The 17,364-nt window shown below is 52.2% G+C and overlaps 1 protein-coding gene and 1 long non-coding RNA gene across 2 annotated transcripts; both read left to right on the top strand.

The window, feature by feature from the left end:
• The first annotated feature begins 4,922 nt into the window (after window positions 1-4,922).
• Window positions 4,923-8,541, top strand: NME3 (NME/NM23 nucleoside diphosphate kinase 3). The gene is made up of 5 exons (XM_065683741.1): window positions 4,923-5,052; window positions 5,166-5,296; window positions 6,090-6,191; window positions 7,325-7,437; window positions 8,251-8,541. Exons 1-5 carry the CDS (start codon window positions 5,007-5,009, stop codon window positions 8,366-8,368), a joined length of 510 nt encoding a protein of 169 aa, XP_065539813.1. The 5' UTR covers window positions 4,923-5,006; the 3' UTR covers window positions 8,369-8,541.
• Window positions 8,542-10,720: 2,179 nt separating this feature from the next.
• LOC136017716 (uncharacterized) lies at window positions 10,721-11,921 on the top strand. The gene is made up of 3 exons (XR_010614054.1): window positions 10,721-10,778; window positions 11,574-11,614; window positions 11,871-11,921. It is a non-coding gene; the product is annotated as an uncharacterized LOC136017716 (long non-coding RNA).
• Window positions 11,922-17,364: the final 5,443 nt, after the last annotated feature.

The raw sequence follows: 17,364 nt of genomic DNA, 5'->3' as shown, positions 1-17,364 counted from the left end.
CCCCGCAGCTGCAGCACCACTGGGGCCAGGAGGAAAAGTGACAGAGGTGAGACGTAGCACAGCAACCATCGGGACACAGGCAGGCATGGGTGGGACAGACCCTCACCCTCCTGTCACCCCTCAGCCAGCAGCACGGGTGTCAGCCTTGGCCACCAAAGGCACCCAGTGAAGCATCAACAGAAGCACACGGGTAGGACACATCCCTGCGGGGTGAAGCTGGGCTTGGCTCGCTGCATTAGCTCTGTTTACACAGAGCTGTGGTAAATCCTGCTCATCCTTCTTGGCTCCCAGTAAGCCAGCGAATCATGACCCCCTTTGGGGCATACTGAGGCAGGGCAGGAATTTAGTTCAAGGGATATCAAGCAAGGGTTTAGATGGTATTTGACCTAGTTTATGGCTGCTGAGGTATCACAAGGAGTGTTGCTGCTCTGCCATGGGACACAGGCTCTGCAAGGCAAAGACGTGAGCAAGGACCAGCAGTTCCTTTCACAGAGACACGGGCAGTTGTTGTTGGGGCTGGGGAGGGGAGGCTGGACCCGTTCTGAATCAGGGTCTTAAGAAGACAAGACTCTAAACTGTGCATCAAAGCCTGCAGTCCCTCTTCAGTCCCACTGCGGGCCAGGGTGAAGGATGACAGAAGCGGATGTAACCTGGTCCAAGCCAGCCACCACCTCTCCTGGCAAAGCATTCCTCACACAGAGGAGCTCACCAGTGGAGCCTTCTCCATACAGCTCAACCCCAAGAAACATAAACCTTCAAGTATTGTAAGAAGCTTTACCTCCAGTATCTCACACACAAGCTCAATGTATTCACACCTCGGCACTGCTGTCTGATAAGGAGGAAGAGGCCAGACTTTACCCACCCACATCTGCCACCTCCCAAATGAGCTTTAAGGTCTCTTCCAACCCAAACCATTCTATGATTCTGTAACTGGGGAACTTCTCAGCACAGCAGCACAGGCTGCCTAGACAGGTATAAATGCTGAAGGACTGCACACAAATCTCCCTGCCTCAAAATATGAGTGTCCCCAAGGGCTGTGTACTCCCAGCATTTCTTTCAAGCAAATCTTTTATGGACTCCATGAAAATGGAAAAGCTAAATGCAAGGAAAGGCAAACCTGGCCTGTCCAGTCCCCCCTGTCCTGGGGTTAAAGGCAGGAGCCTGCATATATCCCTAAAGACCTGCACTTGAATACCGCTTCCCCACAAGTTCTCTCAAATCACTGCCCTCTGTCACACAGCTTTGCCTCAGAGTACAGCAGTGGCAGTTGTGAGTGAATCCTCCCCCCGCTTTGTTGTTCACTTTGCAAAGCGGCTCTGCTGTAGAGCACTTTGTGCCAGTCTGGCTCTCAGTCTGTGTTGCCAGGGTTAGCGAAAAGAGGTACTCAAGAAAATCTGGCTCTATCACTACCACCACCTCTGTCACCTCTTCAGTCTTCACCATGGGACCATCCTAAATGTCATGGTTTAAGACCAGTCAGCCACGCAGCTCACTCTCTCACTCCCCTCTTCTTCCTCCCTGCCTGCTCCCAGAGGGATGGGGAGGAGAATCGAAGGAATGTAACTCCCATGGGTTGAGATAAAAACAGCCCAGTAACTAAGGTATAACACAAATCACTACTGCTACCACCAATGATAATGATGATACGGGAAGTAACAAGGGAAGAGAATACAACTGCTCACCACCCGCCAACTGATACCCAGCCTGACTGAGCAGTGATCTAACCCTTCCGAGTAACTGCCCCCAGTTTATACACTGGGCTTGACATGCTGTGGTATGGAATACCTCTTTGGCTAGTTTGGGTCAGGTGTCCTGTCTCCACTTCCTCACAGCTTTCCCTCCTCCCTGGCAGAGCATGAGGCTCACAAAGTCCTTGGGCAGAGTAAACATTACTGAGCAGCAACTAAAAACATCGGTGTTATCAGCGCTGTTCCCAGGCTGAAACTCAAAACCACAGCACTGCACCAGCTACTAAGAAGGAGAAAAATGACTGCTGCTGCTGAACCCAGGACAGTAAAGAAGATGAAATCATTTTCAGCAGCAGCCAGGTTGAAAAGCAGACAGCAAGTCCCCACCTGTGCAGAGCCTGTGAGAGGCACCAGCACTCACAAGGCTCTGTCAACACTGCAGTGGTGACAGACCGTGGCTGAACTGAAAGGAAAGAATCCTCCCTGAGCCAGCAAGTCACTGAAGGTGCAAAAATAACCTGGTGAGGAAGCCCGGACAACAGCAGGTGATGCTAACTAAGACAAAAGGACATAAAATGCCTTTGCACTGCACACACTTTGATGAACATGTTATCTGCACCTACATTATCTGTAGTCCATTATATGACCACAGTATCTGTAATGTTTTATCCAGCGACAGCAAACACAGCAATTTTCAGCCTGAGAACAGCCTCCACTGCTACGCGGGAAACAAACTCAAATGGGAACTGTAAGTGGTACCAGAAGGTACCTGCCCTTTCAGGTTCCCCATGAGGAGGTCCCAGAAGCAATCCCAGAAGCTTTCCAAACGAGAGGGCTGGCAGCAAATGCACCTGGCAGCTTCCAGATGTGCAGTGGTGGCTTCATGCTGTGCCACGCATAGCATTCCGGCTGGAAATGTGGCTCAGTACCCCAGTGAAACCTCTGTATGAACATCTTGTGGTGGGCTCATTCCTGCTTACTGCCTGTTCCCAGGTACACATCTGCTGAAAGCCATGGGGTGTAGATGTTTAGAAGACATTGGTTTTGGAATAATCTGCATGAGAATCAGACCCAGCTCCATTGCCCAAGCCAGCTGGTCAGGTTTCTGAGGCTCCAGTGTCCAGCCTAGAGAACTAAGTCCAAGCTTTCTTCTGCTGGCACCTCAGTTGCCAGCTCACATGCACAGAGAAGAGGAGAAGGACTCACTGGAGTGAACTGTGCTTGGCATGTTTCTCCTCCAGGTTATGCTGCAGGGAATTGCCTGAAGCTCAAAAGAATATTTACAGTCCAATGAATTTCAAACCTTCACCCCTGAGCCAGGATCCTTGAGGAGACCTGTGGCAAAGGACAGAACAAAAGAGATATTTCATCAGCATTAAGAAACACAAACACTAGTGTGAAACAAGGAATTCTGCAAGCATTGGGAGTGTGGTTGCTACAGCACATGCATGTGCTGGCTGGATTGCTGACTCTGTGACCATCACTGCAGGCACCTGTAAAACTGTCCTTCCTTTCTTCAGCCAAGTACCTGCAACAGAAACGGCCCATTTGCCACAGTGACTGCCAAAACCTTCTCATGCATTCTAGGTTGCCAAAGGCAAACTTCCAAAGCCAGCTCTTCTGGTCACCAAGAACAAAGTTTATTACATTTGTAGAAACTTAATCTCTGTGTGTGTGCAAGAAGACTGAACTTAGCCAACAGGCTGAACAATTTGCGGCCAGGAAGCTGGTTCTGAGAACATGCTGCTTACCCACCTTAAGAACATCAGCACCTTCTTTCATGAGAGAGCTTTGCCAGCAGGACAGCCCAGTCCAAGGGGTGGACCTTGGGGCACAGGCAGGGTGCTGGGCTGTGTGCCACTGTGTGCTTGAGCACGCAGGGAGAGGAAAGAAAAGCTGGTGAAGTGAGGTGAGGAGTAGAGAGGAGGGTTGGGAAGGCAGGAGCAGGGTTGAAACCTAGGCAGGAACGGGGAAGAGGAGAGGACCAACAACTGAACTGATCAGCTCCGGAGCAGAAGGGAACCCAGTGAAACCCAGGGACAGAGAGGATCTCTGAGGATGAGGTAGGTACTGATACAGCCATAGTGGACATCACAGAGCATGTTCTTGGGCTGTGTGCTATATTACATCAGCAGCCTGCCCCACCAGGGCAACCTGCTCGAAGGGATCTCTCACCTGAAGAAAGGTTCCACTTGCGGAACCTCCACCATGTCCCAGGCACTGGCTGTACCCACCGTTCACAGCAAATCCCACAGCAGAGCGGGTGACAACATTTATCCTACAAAGACTTTTCTGCAGGCAGAATAGTCAGCACAACTGTGTTGGAGCAAACAGGGACAATCTTCCTCAGGCAAAGCCATGCTATAGACCCCCAGAATATGACCGCTAATTATTTTATTGGTGCAAGCATAGTAATAATTTACTCAAAACCATGTCAAATAAAGCAACTGGGTCCCTGTCATACAAAGAACCGAGAGTCTGCCCAAGACCTGCACGGAGGAGAGTGAGCAGACCAGAAGTCTGAATATTTAAGGGTACAAACCATGTATCCTTAAAAAACATGTTTAGTTAAACAAACCTTGCTGCCAGCAGTTAGCAGTGAAGTGAATGAGTTGTGTAGGGCTAATGTAATTAGCAATATTGGCACATGACAGATGCTAATGAACAGAGCAATTCAAGATACAATCAATGAGAAGCTCCCCATGACCCGGTTCAGTGAGCGCTTGAGCCCAGAACTCCCCATGTGCTGGGCTGCACCCCCAGAGCATGAGCAGCAGGAGAGGGAGGGGATTGTCCCCATCTGCTGCGCTCTGGGGAGACCCCCCCTGCAGTCCTGGGGCAGCAGCACAAGAGGGACGTGGGGCTGTCAGACCGAGTCTAGTTCCCTCTCCAGAGACGCCAGCCCGGGCTTGCCAGCTCCAGAGCCGCAGGAGCTGGTACTCCGGGGTGCTCGGGAGCAGCGCGGGCAGCGCAGCAGGTACCTGCCACAATCAGGCCACAGCTCGTCCGCAGTCACGACAGCAGCGACAGAAGTAACGGGGCCACACGAGCCTAACAGACAGGCTGCAGGCTGTGCGGCCCCGCGGGCTGGCAGCCGGGAGCGCGGCCGCCCGCGCAGGCAGAGCCGGGCGCAGCCCCCTCCGGCCGCGGGACCCGCTGCTTCTCCAGCGCCTCCCCGAGGTTTCTCTCGCCGCGCCCCCGGCCCCGCCGCGCTGCCCGCCCCGCTGCTCCTCTCCCCAGTACGGTGGCTCCGCCGCTCACGGGGCGGCGCAAGGGGCGCTGTGAGCCCGGCGCGGCCCGCTTAACGGCGGCACCGCCATGATTTGCCTGGTGTTGGGCCTCTTCGCCGGCCTCTTCCACAGCGGTGCGGAACGGAACGGAGCGGAACGGGACGGGACGGGACCGGACCGGGACCCCGCGGCTGAGGGCCCACGGTGGCCGCCTTCCCCGCTGTGACGCCTCACCTTGTCCTTGCAGGCTGCGGCGGCATCAACGAGCGCACGTTCGTGGCCATCAAACCGGACGGGGTGCAGCGGCACCTGGTCGGGGAGATCATCCGGCGGTTCGAGAGGAAGGGGCTGCAGCTGGTGGGGATGAAGCTCCTGCAGGTGAGGGGCTGGGAGCACAGGAGCTCGGGACAAGCCCCGTTCGGCTCTGCCGGGGTCATTCGGGCACCGGGAAATCACAGGTCAGCAGGATTTTGGCACCCAGGGGCTTAAATCATTCCTGGAGAGGTGGGTGCTGGAGAGAGACTGCATCAGGGACTGTAGCAATAGGACAAGGGATAACCGGTTCGAACTGAAACAGGGGAGATTCAGGTTAGGTATAAGGAAGATATAAGGGCCTGTAGGGACAGGCCAAGGGGGAATGGCTTTAACCTGACAGAGGGGAGACTGAGATGAGCTCTTAGGCAGAAGCTCTTCCCTGTGAGGGTGCTGAGGCGCTGGCACAGGGTGCCCAGAGAAGCTGTGGCTGCCCCATCCCTGGCAGTGCTCAAGGGCAGGTTGGACACAGGGGCTTGGAGCAACCTGGTCTAGTGGAAGGTGTCCCTGCCCATGGCAGGGGGTTGGGACTGGAGGAGTTTTAAAGCTCCCTTCTAACTGAAACCACTCTTTGATTCTGTGATTCTATGCCAGCCATGGGGTGAAAGCTTCTCCCTTGGGGTGTCCATGCCCCAGGGCTCTCATGCATGGCTGCTGTAAGCTGCTCTTCTGACCAAGAAACTTCTTCCCTCTGTATGTCAGGCTTCAACAAAGTGAAGCTGGTTTGCTCCTGGAAGCGCACATCTGTGCAGGAGCTGAAGTTGAACAGGCACTGTCCAGCTTTTACATGTCTTAGGTGTAACCTTGCCCAAGTCCCCACCTGCTCTGGCAGACTAAGCTTTGTGCTCTTTGTGCTCAGGCCTCGGAGGAGCTGCTGAAGGAGCACTACATAGCCCACCGTGACCGACCCTTCTACAGCCGGCTGGTGAAGTACATGAGCTCTGGGCCCATTGTAGCCATGGTGAGTGCTGGCCAGGTTCTCCAGAACCAAGGAACAGAAAGTAAGTGCAATGAGTAAGCAGCACTTGTGTGTGGTATGATGGAAACAAGGTGTCCTGTCTCTTCAGGAGGCCTCTTGGAGCTGCACTGGACTGCAGGGATGTTTTCTGTAGTAAATTTGGCCTGTGGAAACCTTGTGAAGTCCAACCAGGCCATGTGCAAGGTCCTGCCTCTGGCCTGGGGCAATCCCCAGCACAAACACAGGGGCTGCGGGAGACTGGATGGAACAACTCTGAGGAGAAGGACTTGGGGGTGTTGGTCAGTGAGCAGCTCCCCATGACCTGGTTTCAGTGAGTGCTTGAGCCCAGAACTCCCCATGCGCTGGGCTGCATCCCCAGAGCGTGAGCAGCACAAGAGGGAGGGGATTGTCCCCCTCTGCTGCTCTCTGGGGAGGACCCCCTCCCCCCGCACAGTCCTGATCCAGCTCTGGGGCAGCAGCACAAGAGGGACGTGGAGCTGTTGGAGCGAGTCCAGAGGAGGCCACAGAGATGCTGCGAGGGCTGGAGCAGCTCTGCTCTGGAGCCAGGCTGAGAGAGCTGGGCTGGTTCAGCCTGGAGAAGAGAAGGCTCCTTAAGGGGAGACCTTAGAGCAGCTCCAGTGCCTAAAGGGGCTCCAAGAAACCTGGAGAGGGGCTTTGGACAAGGGCCTGTAGGGACAGGACGAGGGGGAATGGCTTTAACCTGACAGAGGGGAGACTGAGATGAGCTCTTAGGCAGAAGCTCTTTCCTGTGAGGGTGCTGAGGCACTGGCACAGGGTGCCTAGAGAAGCTGTGGCTGCCCCATCCCTGGCAGTGTTCAAGGCCAGGTTGGATGGGGCTTGGAGCAGCTTGGTCTAGTGCAAGGTGTCCCTGCCTGTGTCAGGGGGTTAGAACTGGGTGAGCTTTAAGGTTCCTTCCAACACAAACCAGTTTGGGATTCTGTGATAAATTCAATCCACAGAAAATTCTGATGATTTTCCAAAATCAACATTTGAAGACTTTACGGGGACCCTTTTCTGTCTCTCACCCAGGTGGATCTGATGCGGAATGTAGAGGACTTATGGTATGACCTGCTGGGGGAGTTGTTAAAGCTGATTCTTGTTTTGGTGTCACGTAGGTCTGGCAGGGCCTGGACGTGGTCAAGACCGTTCGCACGATGATTGGGGAGACTAACCCAGCTGATTCCAGGCCTGGCACCATCCGAGGAGACTTCTGCCTTGAAGTCAGCAAGTGAGAGCTTTGCCTTTTTGGTCCCTCAGTATTCCAGGGCATCCTCTCCAGGTCTTCCTGAGCCATGTGAGTCTGCATCTGCAGAGCAGAGCTGCTCCCTTCTGTGCTCAGAGCAAGCTGTCTCCCTCTGACTGTGTGCAGAGCAGCCCTTGCAGGATGAACTGTGCTCTTCTTCCTGCGGCTTGCTTTCCAGAGCGTGGGTTTGTGCCTCTTCTGCCTCCTCAGGCCTTCTCTTTGGAAAGCAGGTGGGATTTGCTTGTCTTTTCCTCAGCATCTGAGGCTGTAACAAAAGCCAGGCTGGAGCTCTACATGTGCTGGGGCTGTTCACGGGTGAGGATCCACAAGTGGTGACCAGGGATGGCTGCAGCCTGGCTTCTGGTAGACAGCTTGTATCAAATCCTCCTGGCTTAGGTGTCCATTCTGTGGTGTCTGATACCAAACCTGCTTCAACAGGGGGAAACCTGGAATGGGGGAAGTCTGGAGGCAATACTTGAATTCCTGACATAAATCCAAAGCAACCTCCAAATTAACAGCCATGGGCAGCTCCTCCCTTAGCAAACAAATGGCTTCTTGTTGTACGAAGACATATCCATGGCCTAAGCCACATTCAGCATAATCATAGCCAGCCGCTGAGCTGGAGGGAGAATGGCTCTGCGGTGAGAAGGAATGTTGTAGGATGTGGAGGAATGTTGTAGGATGTAACTGGATCAATCAGTTTAATCAAATCTCTCAAGGGGAAATAACTCCAAACTGCAGCTTCCCTCTCACCTTTCTCTGCTTAGTGCTGGCTGATTCCTTTTGTCTTCCCACCAGGAATGTGATCCATGGCAGCGACTCAGTTGAGAGTGCCAGGCAGGAGATCTCCTTGTGGTTCCTGCCGGAGGAGCTGACCTGCTGGCAGGACACAGCCGAGCACTGGATCTATGAGTGAGAAGTGCATGCCGAGGAGTTACATCTTCCTGACTGGGCATGGAGTGTTCCCATCCATGTCACCTCAGCTGCTTGAGCTGGTTGTGGATCCTGCTGTGGGAGTTGTGCTGTGTGTGGCTGGAGGGGTCCTGGGAGCTGGTCTTTGGATGAAAGCTCTGGTTCAGCTCCCTGCAAGAGTAGTTGTGCCTTTTTTTCTCTCCTCTCTCTGCTATAGTATGTAGTCGGTATTGTGGCTGTTTGCTACAGCGTCTTAAATCCCAAATAACTCAAAGTGATTCACTGAAGTGAAAATTGGACCCATTCTGGTGGATTCTCTGATCTGCCTGGTGCAGAACACATGCTCCTGCTGGGAGCTCTGGTCACTACAAGGTCATGTGTTTGGTGTAGTATTATCTGCGGTTCTATAACACTTTTCACCCAAGGCTTTTAAAGAACTGGGCTGCTGTGGGATAAGGGGGCAGTGCCCCCTGGGGTAAGAACTTGTTCCAGGGCAAGCGTTAAAGGACATGACAAAATGCTCACTCTCCCTTGGTGAGAGTTCTGTGTGCCAGGGTTGGCACTAGTTCACCTGGCTTCAGCTGGAAACAGCGAGTAGCTGGCAGGAAGGATCACCAGATGCTGTTAAACACAGTTTCTCTCTCTGTGAGTGCTGGAGCAGTTCCTTCTGGTCCACACTGGTACCTGGTGGGCCCCACTGCTGGCTGCATGGCCCTAGTCCCGTCCCTCCGTGGCACCCACCAGACACGAGTGAAGCAGCAGTGCTGTGCACAGCACAGCACTCGGGGAGTGAGAGGGAGGTGGGGAAGGGTTTGTACAGCTGGGGCGCAGGAAAGGACCAGCTCTGTTCCGTCCTCTCCTGTGTGCAGTGCGGGCTGTGCAGCACTGAGCACTGGGGGATCCTGAGGTCTCTGATGGTGGAGTTTTCCTGTGGAAGGGTTTCTGGAAACCCCATTTGTAATCGGTTGGAGAACATCTCGACCCTGCTGCGAGTCTCCTGGAACACCTCACTGCTCCCGTCTGTGTCCCTGCTCCGGCACAGCCCTGCACGCGATGTGGCATCCTGCTGTGGAACAGGGGCAGGCTCGCCTGTGTGAGGGGGGCATGTGCTGCCTGTGCCCTACGAGCCCATCTCTGCCTCTCTCCATCTCCAGCTCTGTATCTGCTGAATGAGCACGGCTCCACTCCCTGCTCCGGGCTGGCCCCGAAGGTGGTGGTGCAGAGGACGGCGGTGCCGGCAGCGACTCGGGAGCAGGCGCTGAGGGGGCCGAGAGCTTCCCTCAGCTGCCCATCGGCCACAGCCAGAGCCCTGCTGCCCCAGCCCTGCTGCCGCCCGCAGCTCCCGGCGCTCCGCAGCCCGCCCCGCCGTTCTCGCACCGGCCCCGGCCCCGCCGCGGCGAGAGGCTGCCTCAGGTGGGAGGGAGGCTCCTGCCCGTGGATTGGCCCGCGCTCGTCACGTGGGGCGTGGCCGGCAACAATCGGCTTCAGCGCGAGCGCAGCGCCCTCCGGCGGCAGTTGGCGGAGGTGAGAGCGTGAGAGGCAGCGGTACCCTCAGCCCCCTCGGTACCGGCTCCTTCCCTTTCCCCTCTCCTTTCCCTGTTCCTTTCCTTTTTCCTTTTTTCTTTTTCCTTTTATTTCCTACCCTTTTCTTTCTTTTTCCTTTGCTTTCTTTTTCCTTTTACTTTTCCTTTTTACTTTTTCCTTTTCTTTCTTTTTTCCTTTTCTTTCTTTTTCTTTTTCCTTTTCTTTCTTTTTCCTTTTCTTTCTTTCCCTTTTCTTTCTTTTTCTTTTCCCTTTTCTTTCTTTCCCTTTTCTTTCTTTTTCCTTTTCTTCTTTTTCCCCTTCCCTTTCGGGCTGGTGGAGCAGTAGGGATGCACCGTGCAGGGCCAGGGATGTCCGGGAGAGTTGCGGCGGGAGCAGGGCCCGAGTCCGTGTCGCCGGTGGGGTCCGGCGGTTCCTCCCGCAGCCGTTCGTAACGGAACGGCGCGGGGCGCAGCCGGAGCCCCGGAGCGGGCAGCGCTGCGGGAGCGCCTGGGCCAGCGCTGACTCTGTCTCTACCTCTTGCAGCGAGCGCAGCGCCCGGCACTTCTCGAGGGAACTTCTGCTTTACCAGACTTTTCCCACCCCGACGTGCTCCGTTATCCGCAGCCGGCCCATGACATTATCCCGGTGCGGCCATGGCCAAGCGCCGCAGGATCGCGTTCACCACCCTGCCCACCGCACCGAGCACCAGCTTCAGGCCGAGCGGGAGGGAAGGCGGGGATGAGCCGGAGGGCTCCCTCCCCGCCGGGGCAACTGTGCGCATTAGTGTGCCGCTCTTCCAGTCCAATGACCAGCGGTATCCCGAGTTCTACTACCCGGATCTGGTGGAGAGCTGTCAACAGGGAAGAGAAGTCGGTCCTTGGGAAGACAAGGTGAGTGTGCTCTTTGCTGCTGGAGTGTATTTGGAAGCTGGGAGATGCATCACTGAGGTTTTCTTGGGTGGTCTTCCTCTCTTTTTGTTGTCTCCCTTTCCATTACAAATATTTAAGTGTTAACATCATATTTTATGTCAATTATTAGCTGTTCTTATCTCAACCTATAGGTTTTCCTTATTTTCCCCAGTTCTCCTCCCCATCCCATCAGCAGAGTCAGGCAGGGACCGAGTGGCTGCCTGGTACTTAGCTGCCAACTGGGCTTAAACCACAACAGCATCCATAGGAGGGATACTTCCCCAGTGGGGACCCTGCTCTGCTGCATGTGGATATTTCCACCTTAGTGCTTGGCATCTCCTCCCAGCTGGCCAACGTGGTGCTGTGAGGAGCTGCTTGACAAGGCTGTTTGCCTGTTGAAAGGCATTTCTCAGGATACAACAACATGCAAACATCTGTAGCCACTTTAATTGTATTATAGGTGCTCTTTTCTGGAAGGAAAAGTTGACTACTCTGCTCATTCCTGCTGTTGCTCTTAAGAACTGTTTAGCAGTTGATTGATGGTTCTTGCTGCTTGGTTTTGTATTGTCTGTTGAGAGTCAGGAGAAGGAGAGACAAGTACAGAATAGTCTGAGAGAGCACCCGTAACCTAGAGTCACTCCCAGAACACTGTACTGAAGGTTGATGTATCAGAGGTTCCACCTGGATACTCTGGTTGTGATGGGTTTAATGCACAGGGTTGTTGTGGCAGCGGGACGGGATTGATTCTCATGGTTTTGTCTCTCATTTCTACAAAAGAAAGACCTGCCTGATCCCTTTAACATCAACGAAAAGGAAAGGTAAGAAGTGGAGGATCTGGTGAGGAAGTTTGTGGAAAAATGCATGTATTTTTGTTCTATATCTTATGTTACTCCTGAGAATGGGCAGTGCTGTTCAGATCTCAGGCAGTTAATGCTGGTCTGGTTCTGCTGTTTATCAGAGCACAAAAGATCTTGTTCTTTTTCCTGTGCTGGAGCCAGTGTCAGTGTCCTGTGCCGGGGCTCTCCTGGGGGAACTGGAAAACAGACTGAACACTGTCAATCTGTTCTTGTTTAGGGTGGCAAGAGATGTAGGAAGGACCAGATTCAGGACTTGATTGACATGGGGTATGGATATGATGAATCCGACTCCTTCATTGATAACTCTGAAGTGGTGAGGCTGGGAGTATCGGGAGAGCTTCTGGGTCTGAGCTGGCACCTGGGGGGGAACCTGTGCAGCATGTGAGCCAGGAGCGTGCCAGGGCTGGGAACAGGAGATCCTGGAGGAATAAGAGATGCTGGGGGAAGCTCCCAGCAGGAGGAAACACTGGTTACCAGGTGTGTGCACAGCCTGTCTGGTCTTGGGGAGCACAAATCCCACTCTGTTCTCCAAGCTGCTCAGCCTCAGAAGGAAGTAACAAAGCTTAACAGCACCAACAGAGTGCTCTCTCTCATTTCCAGTACACTGAGTTTGTTCCAGCTTCTCTTGATACAAAGTAAGGAGGGTTTTACATCAACATGGGAATACTGGAATATCAGCAAGTGTCTGAATCTGAAGATAACTATGTTAAAGAGAAGTGTCCCCAGGTCAGCAAAACAGCTTTCTAAGCTGGTTCTCTGTTAGAGCTCGCAGAGTTTGCTGCACAAATGGCATGTTGACAATTCAAGTAGGGAGACTTGGACGGGTGTGGACATCATCCCTATTGGGATGATCCCTACTGGGATGATGAACACTTGAAATCCTGTTCTGTTCTTGGATAGTAAAAGGATGGATATCTGGTATGGATGGGACTTGGTTCCCAGAGTAGAGGTGACAGCAAGCCCCCATCACCCTGAAAGTCACTTGACATTATCACAGAACCATTAGGATTGGAAGGGACCTCTGGAGATCATTCAGTCCAACGCCCTGCCAAGGCAGGGCCACCAGGAGCAGGTTACACAGGAACATGTCCAGGTGGGTTTGGAATGTCTCCAGAGAGGGAGAACACCACAAACCCCCCTGGGCAGCCTGTTCCAGGGCTCTGCCACCCTCAGTGGAAAGAAGTTCTTCCTCATGCTGAGGTGAAACTTGTTGTGTTTTAGTTTATGGGCAAATGAAGAAGAAAGGTGATTCTTGCAACAAGGTAGAGAAATCCAAGTTTCCCAAAGCTGGGTAAGGAGGGGAGAGAGTGCTCACTGCTGGACACTCTGCTTCAGGGTCACAGTGCCATTTGTCACACTGCAGTGGTACCTGTTGCAGTGTAGGTGGCCTGAGTGTGAGCAGTGGAACCATCAGCCCCTAACGCCTCATTGTTCCACAGTGGGTGACAAGAGGCAGCTGGGTCAGGGAGAGAGCAGAGCTCCACAGCAATGGTGTGTGAGCACAAGGGCCACCACTGGAGCAGTGGTGGCATGTTCTGGAGCTCTGCAGAGGCACTGATGGCTGGCACAGGGATTGGAGGGCCTGAGGAGCAGGAGATGGAATTTGCTATCCTGGTTTCAGTCAGCAGGGAGCTTCCAGTTGCTGTCTTGCTCACTCTCTCGCCTCAGTTCTTCTGCATTACTTGCATTTCCCAACCTTCCTTGCTGGAATAATGCACATAGCTAAATAAAAATATGGGTTGGTGGTGATGGTTCAAGCTCCATCACCTGTCTTGCAATGAGAAGGTACTTGTACATCAAGGTGGGTCTGTGGGAGCCCTGTCCCTGTTGTGAGTGTCTGCACTGATAATGAAGCTGTGGCATCGCCAGTGCATGGGTCTTTCTGCTTCCCCTCACTTTCAGATTGCATGGCTAAGAAGGGCTTTCCCTTTGGATCCTCAGGGTAGGGGCCATGGATAGAAAGATGATTGCTCTGTGGAGGGCATCTACACTCTAGACCTTAAAAAGAAAGCCATGACTCAAATTAATCATGAAGTCAAGTTGAGAGTCAGAGAAGTGTGTGACCAGCAATGTCGTGTGTCCTCATGGCACACTTTCCAGTACATGGGAACAGTTTTCCCTGCTCCAGCAGAATCTCCTTTAGTGCAATTCCGTTTAACATCCCCCAACTTGTTATTGTTCCACGGGCAATGGATATGAAGTCTGAGAGGAGTGTGCATTCAGACAAATGCATCCAGAGAGCAGAGAGGATTCCAGAAAAAGAACCGAAACCTCAACTTGGAAGTTGGGAAGTGAACATCTGATGCTACTAAAGAGAGACCTAACTGAATGAAAATGCTTTGTGTCATTTAGGGCATCTGGTACCAGGTGAAGTGTTGGGAATTCAGTCTGATCTTTAGCTCTCAGTATGACCTCAGAATCATAGGACAATAGAATATCTGGAGTTGGAAAGGCCCTGTAAGGAACATCGAGTCCAACTCCCTGCTCCTTGCAAGACAACCGACAACTAAACCCTGTGTCTAAGAACATCATGCAGATGCTGCTTGACCTCTGCCAGGCTTGGTGCCATAAGAACTCCTCTGGGTAGCCTGTTCCAGTGAGCAACCACCCCTTGGTGAAGAACCTTTTCCTAATGCCCAGTCTGCACCTTTGGCCTCCTCTGAGGAGAACAAGCAGAGGGAGCTCAAGAGCATCTTAAGAGGCAGTAGAATGTTTTTCCTGGTGTAACTGGTCAAGGAGCTGAGCCTTCCCAGGAGACTGGTGCCTATGACTGAAGTGAGCTGGGATGAAGGTCTCCTCCTCTCTGCCCCTTCATCTTGTATTCAGTCCCCTTTCCTCCTCCCTACTTTACAGTTTTATGGCATTAAATGCCAGGAAGGAGGAGAAGAAACAGCATGCTGAAGCTCCTGATGAATAGGGAGATGTTTGAGAAGTTTTAGAAGAAGAATGTTTGGAAGAAAAAAGATGAAGAGCAGAAAGTGGCAATTTTATTGTGCTGATGGCAAGTGTGAGGTCTGGCATGACGTGACTGGGATGAAATAAGGGGTGGATGCTCTCCTGGTTGGGCTGGGATAGTTGATTTTCTTCCTGGCCGCTGGCCCACTGCTATGCTTTGCTTTAGGCTGACACTAAAGCTGATGCAGCTCCTTATCAGCTGCAGCAGCAGCACTTCAGCATCAGCTGCAGCTGATTAGCTGATACATGACCAGAATGGGAAAGAATTCATGGAAAACACCACCAGGTAACTGTGGATGCATTTGGACTTGTCCAATATAACATTGCTCTGGCTTTAGCTGCATCCAAGCTCAACTGTGGCTACCACCATAAGAGAGGGTGACGAGGGCACCCCAGCCACTGAAGTTCCAAAGTGATCTGGGACAATGTGGTTGAAATGGAAAGAGAATTCCAATGGTGGTAACACCAAGTGAATTTGACTTATAAAACATGGACAGGAAAATCATAGCTTGTGTCCTGACAACATGTGATGCTTCAGTATATACCAAGTCCTACCATTCTGCTAGGATTAAACCAGACTCTGTTCATAACAGCAGAAAGTATGAGCCCAACAACATGAAGATAAAAGGCAAACTGTTGATGTTGGTGTGTTCTCAGCATTAGTCTCAGACTAAAACCAAAGCACTGCACCAGCAACTAGGTAGAGAATTAACTCTGGCCTAGCTGAAACCAGGCTGGGAAACACCAGGAGTTTATTTGTAACAGTAATATCATTAAGGCCCAAGACATTTGTCTTGACACTGACCAAAATGTTCGTCATTTTGAAATTATGAAATCCCTGACACTGAACTTTAACACTGGAACTGGGATTCCATGTTTATGGATGACACTGATGTAGAAATACCCAAGCACTCACATAACTGGAGATGGGACTTTACTAAAATCACAGGAGGAGACTTTAATTTTCAAAGTCCTGTTCTGTCTTTCCAACTGCTTCAATCTCATGCTACATGCCATCAGGATTCTGGTAACCCACTGGAATTAATCTCACGTTGGTGAAGAACCTGTTGCAATGTGATGACCTGAATCAGCTGCTGAAGCAAGTTCAAACTAAGGGACACAAGACTGGTTAGTGTACCACAATGCAGAAAGGACACACCGTGTCCTAGAAAGAGTGAAGAAGGACAGAGAACATCAGTGGTGCCAGACCCTGTTCAGATGGTCACAAACGGGCACTGGGACTTTAAATCCAACGTTACATCTTACCTTAATTTTACTGCTTTCTGCTACAATGGGGTTGTTGCTAAAGGTTCTGCTGTACATTAGAACATGGAGACAGGCTGGACAAGTGACATTACTGCAAAATCCTCCTCACGTGTTTAATTTTGCTTAATCTCCTCTAACAAAATCTTAACAATTGAATAAACTGACCAAAACCATCCCTCAAATTGTAACTGGAATCCAGCACAGAGGCAAGAGGCCACCACACCACCATGCTGTGAGAAAGATGGAGTGACTTTAGTCATGGGGTGGGCTGTGGTGCTGCATACCTCCCTCCCCTCTCCTGGACACTTCTGCTTCCCCAGGGATTCCTGCTGGGCCCCAGCCTTTGCATAGCGCAAGGAGTTCGGTGCTGGGTGCTCCCTGGCCCGGCCCTGTCAGGAACTCTAATTGCCTAACACAGGCAGGAAGGGCCACACAGCTATCAGAAAGGTCAGATACTCCGTTAACTATCAGGAGTTCTTTTAGGATGGCCAGTCACTCCCTGACAAAGAACGGAGGCCAGGAGGAAAATTTACTGGCTAAAGTCAACCCTCTTGAAGCATGTAAATAGTGGTGCCAAGAGACACCCTTTGAGCTCTCCTGGACCCGGTGATCTGCCTTGGAGTGGGATACCTCTGAGACCCCCCAGGCTTTCCAAGCTCAGGAAATAGGGGGATCATTTGCTTGGGGTGTTCCTGCTGCTGATTCCTCACTTGCCTGTGAGGAGTGCTGAAAGGGCTGATGTTGAGTGTATTACCAGTACTGTACAATACACTGCATCCAAGAGAAGTACGTGTATATAGTCTAGCATAGGTAACTATGTATATGTCTGCACATCTCTGTATCCATCTGAGCATGTTGCGTTAGCTGAGATACTCCATTGTAAGTGCATGTACATGAGCTTCAATCGCCAAGTGTTGTTAGAAGTTCTGTGGTTCATTTGAACAATACAAACTGCTGCTCAAAGACATTTGTAATCCCTTAGACATGAACTGTTCTCCAGGCCTGAGACCAGGCGTAGATCCAGCCACACCGAGGCTGGGTCAGGATAGAAGCGGGTCTAGTCTGAACCTCGTGACTTCATGGGACGTCTCCCTCAGTCCTTTGTATTTTCAGCTTCTATACACATTATTTCAGTTCATTTCTGTACAGATCACTACCAATTATGACATAATCTCTTTGGTGTGCAACAGAGCGGGCCATGCCATTGAGTTCTGTTGAATCCACATGTACAGATTTCTGTCAGAATTACTGTTGTTACTATCTCTGATGGTGCTTCTGCCAGCGATTCCGAGCGCTCAGTCTTGTGACAGCGCTCCAGCCCTCGCAGCGCCTCTGTCCTCCTCTGGCCTCGCTCCAACAGCTCCACGTTGCTCTTGTGTTGCCGCCCCACCATCACTAGCGGTACTCCACTGCGCTTTGGCTACTACCTGTTGGTATCGGCACCCCCGGGGGTCACCTTCTTCCATCCTCCTCCCAGCCCGCCGGGGGTG

The sequence above is a fragment of the Lathamus discolor genome, chromosome 6 (assembly GCF_037157495.1).
Source record: "Lathamus discolor isolate bLatDis1 chromosome 6, bLatDis1.hap1, whole genome shotgun sequence".
Lineage (NCBI taxonomy): Eukaryota > Metazoa > Chordata > Aves > Psittaciformes > Psittacidae > Lathamus > Lathamus discolor.
Note: the sequence above shows the minus strand (reverse complement) of the source record. Positions and strands in the feature narration are given on the sequence as shown.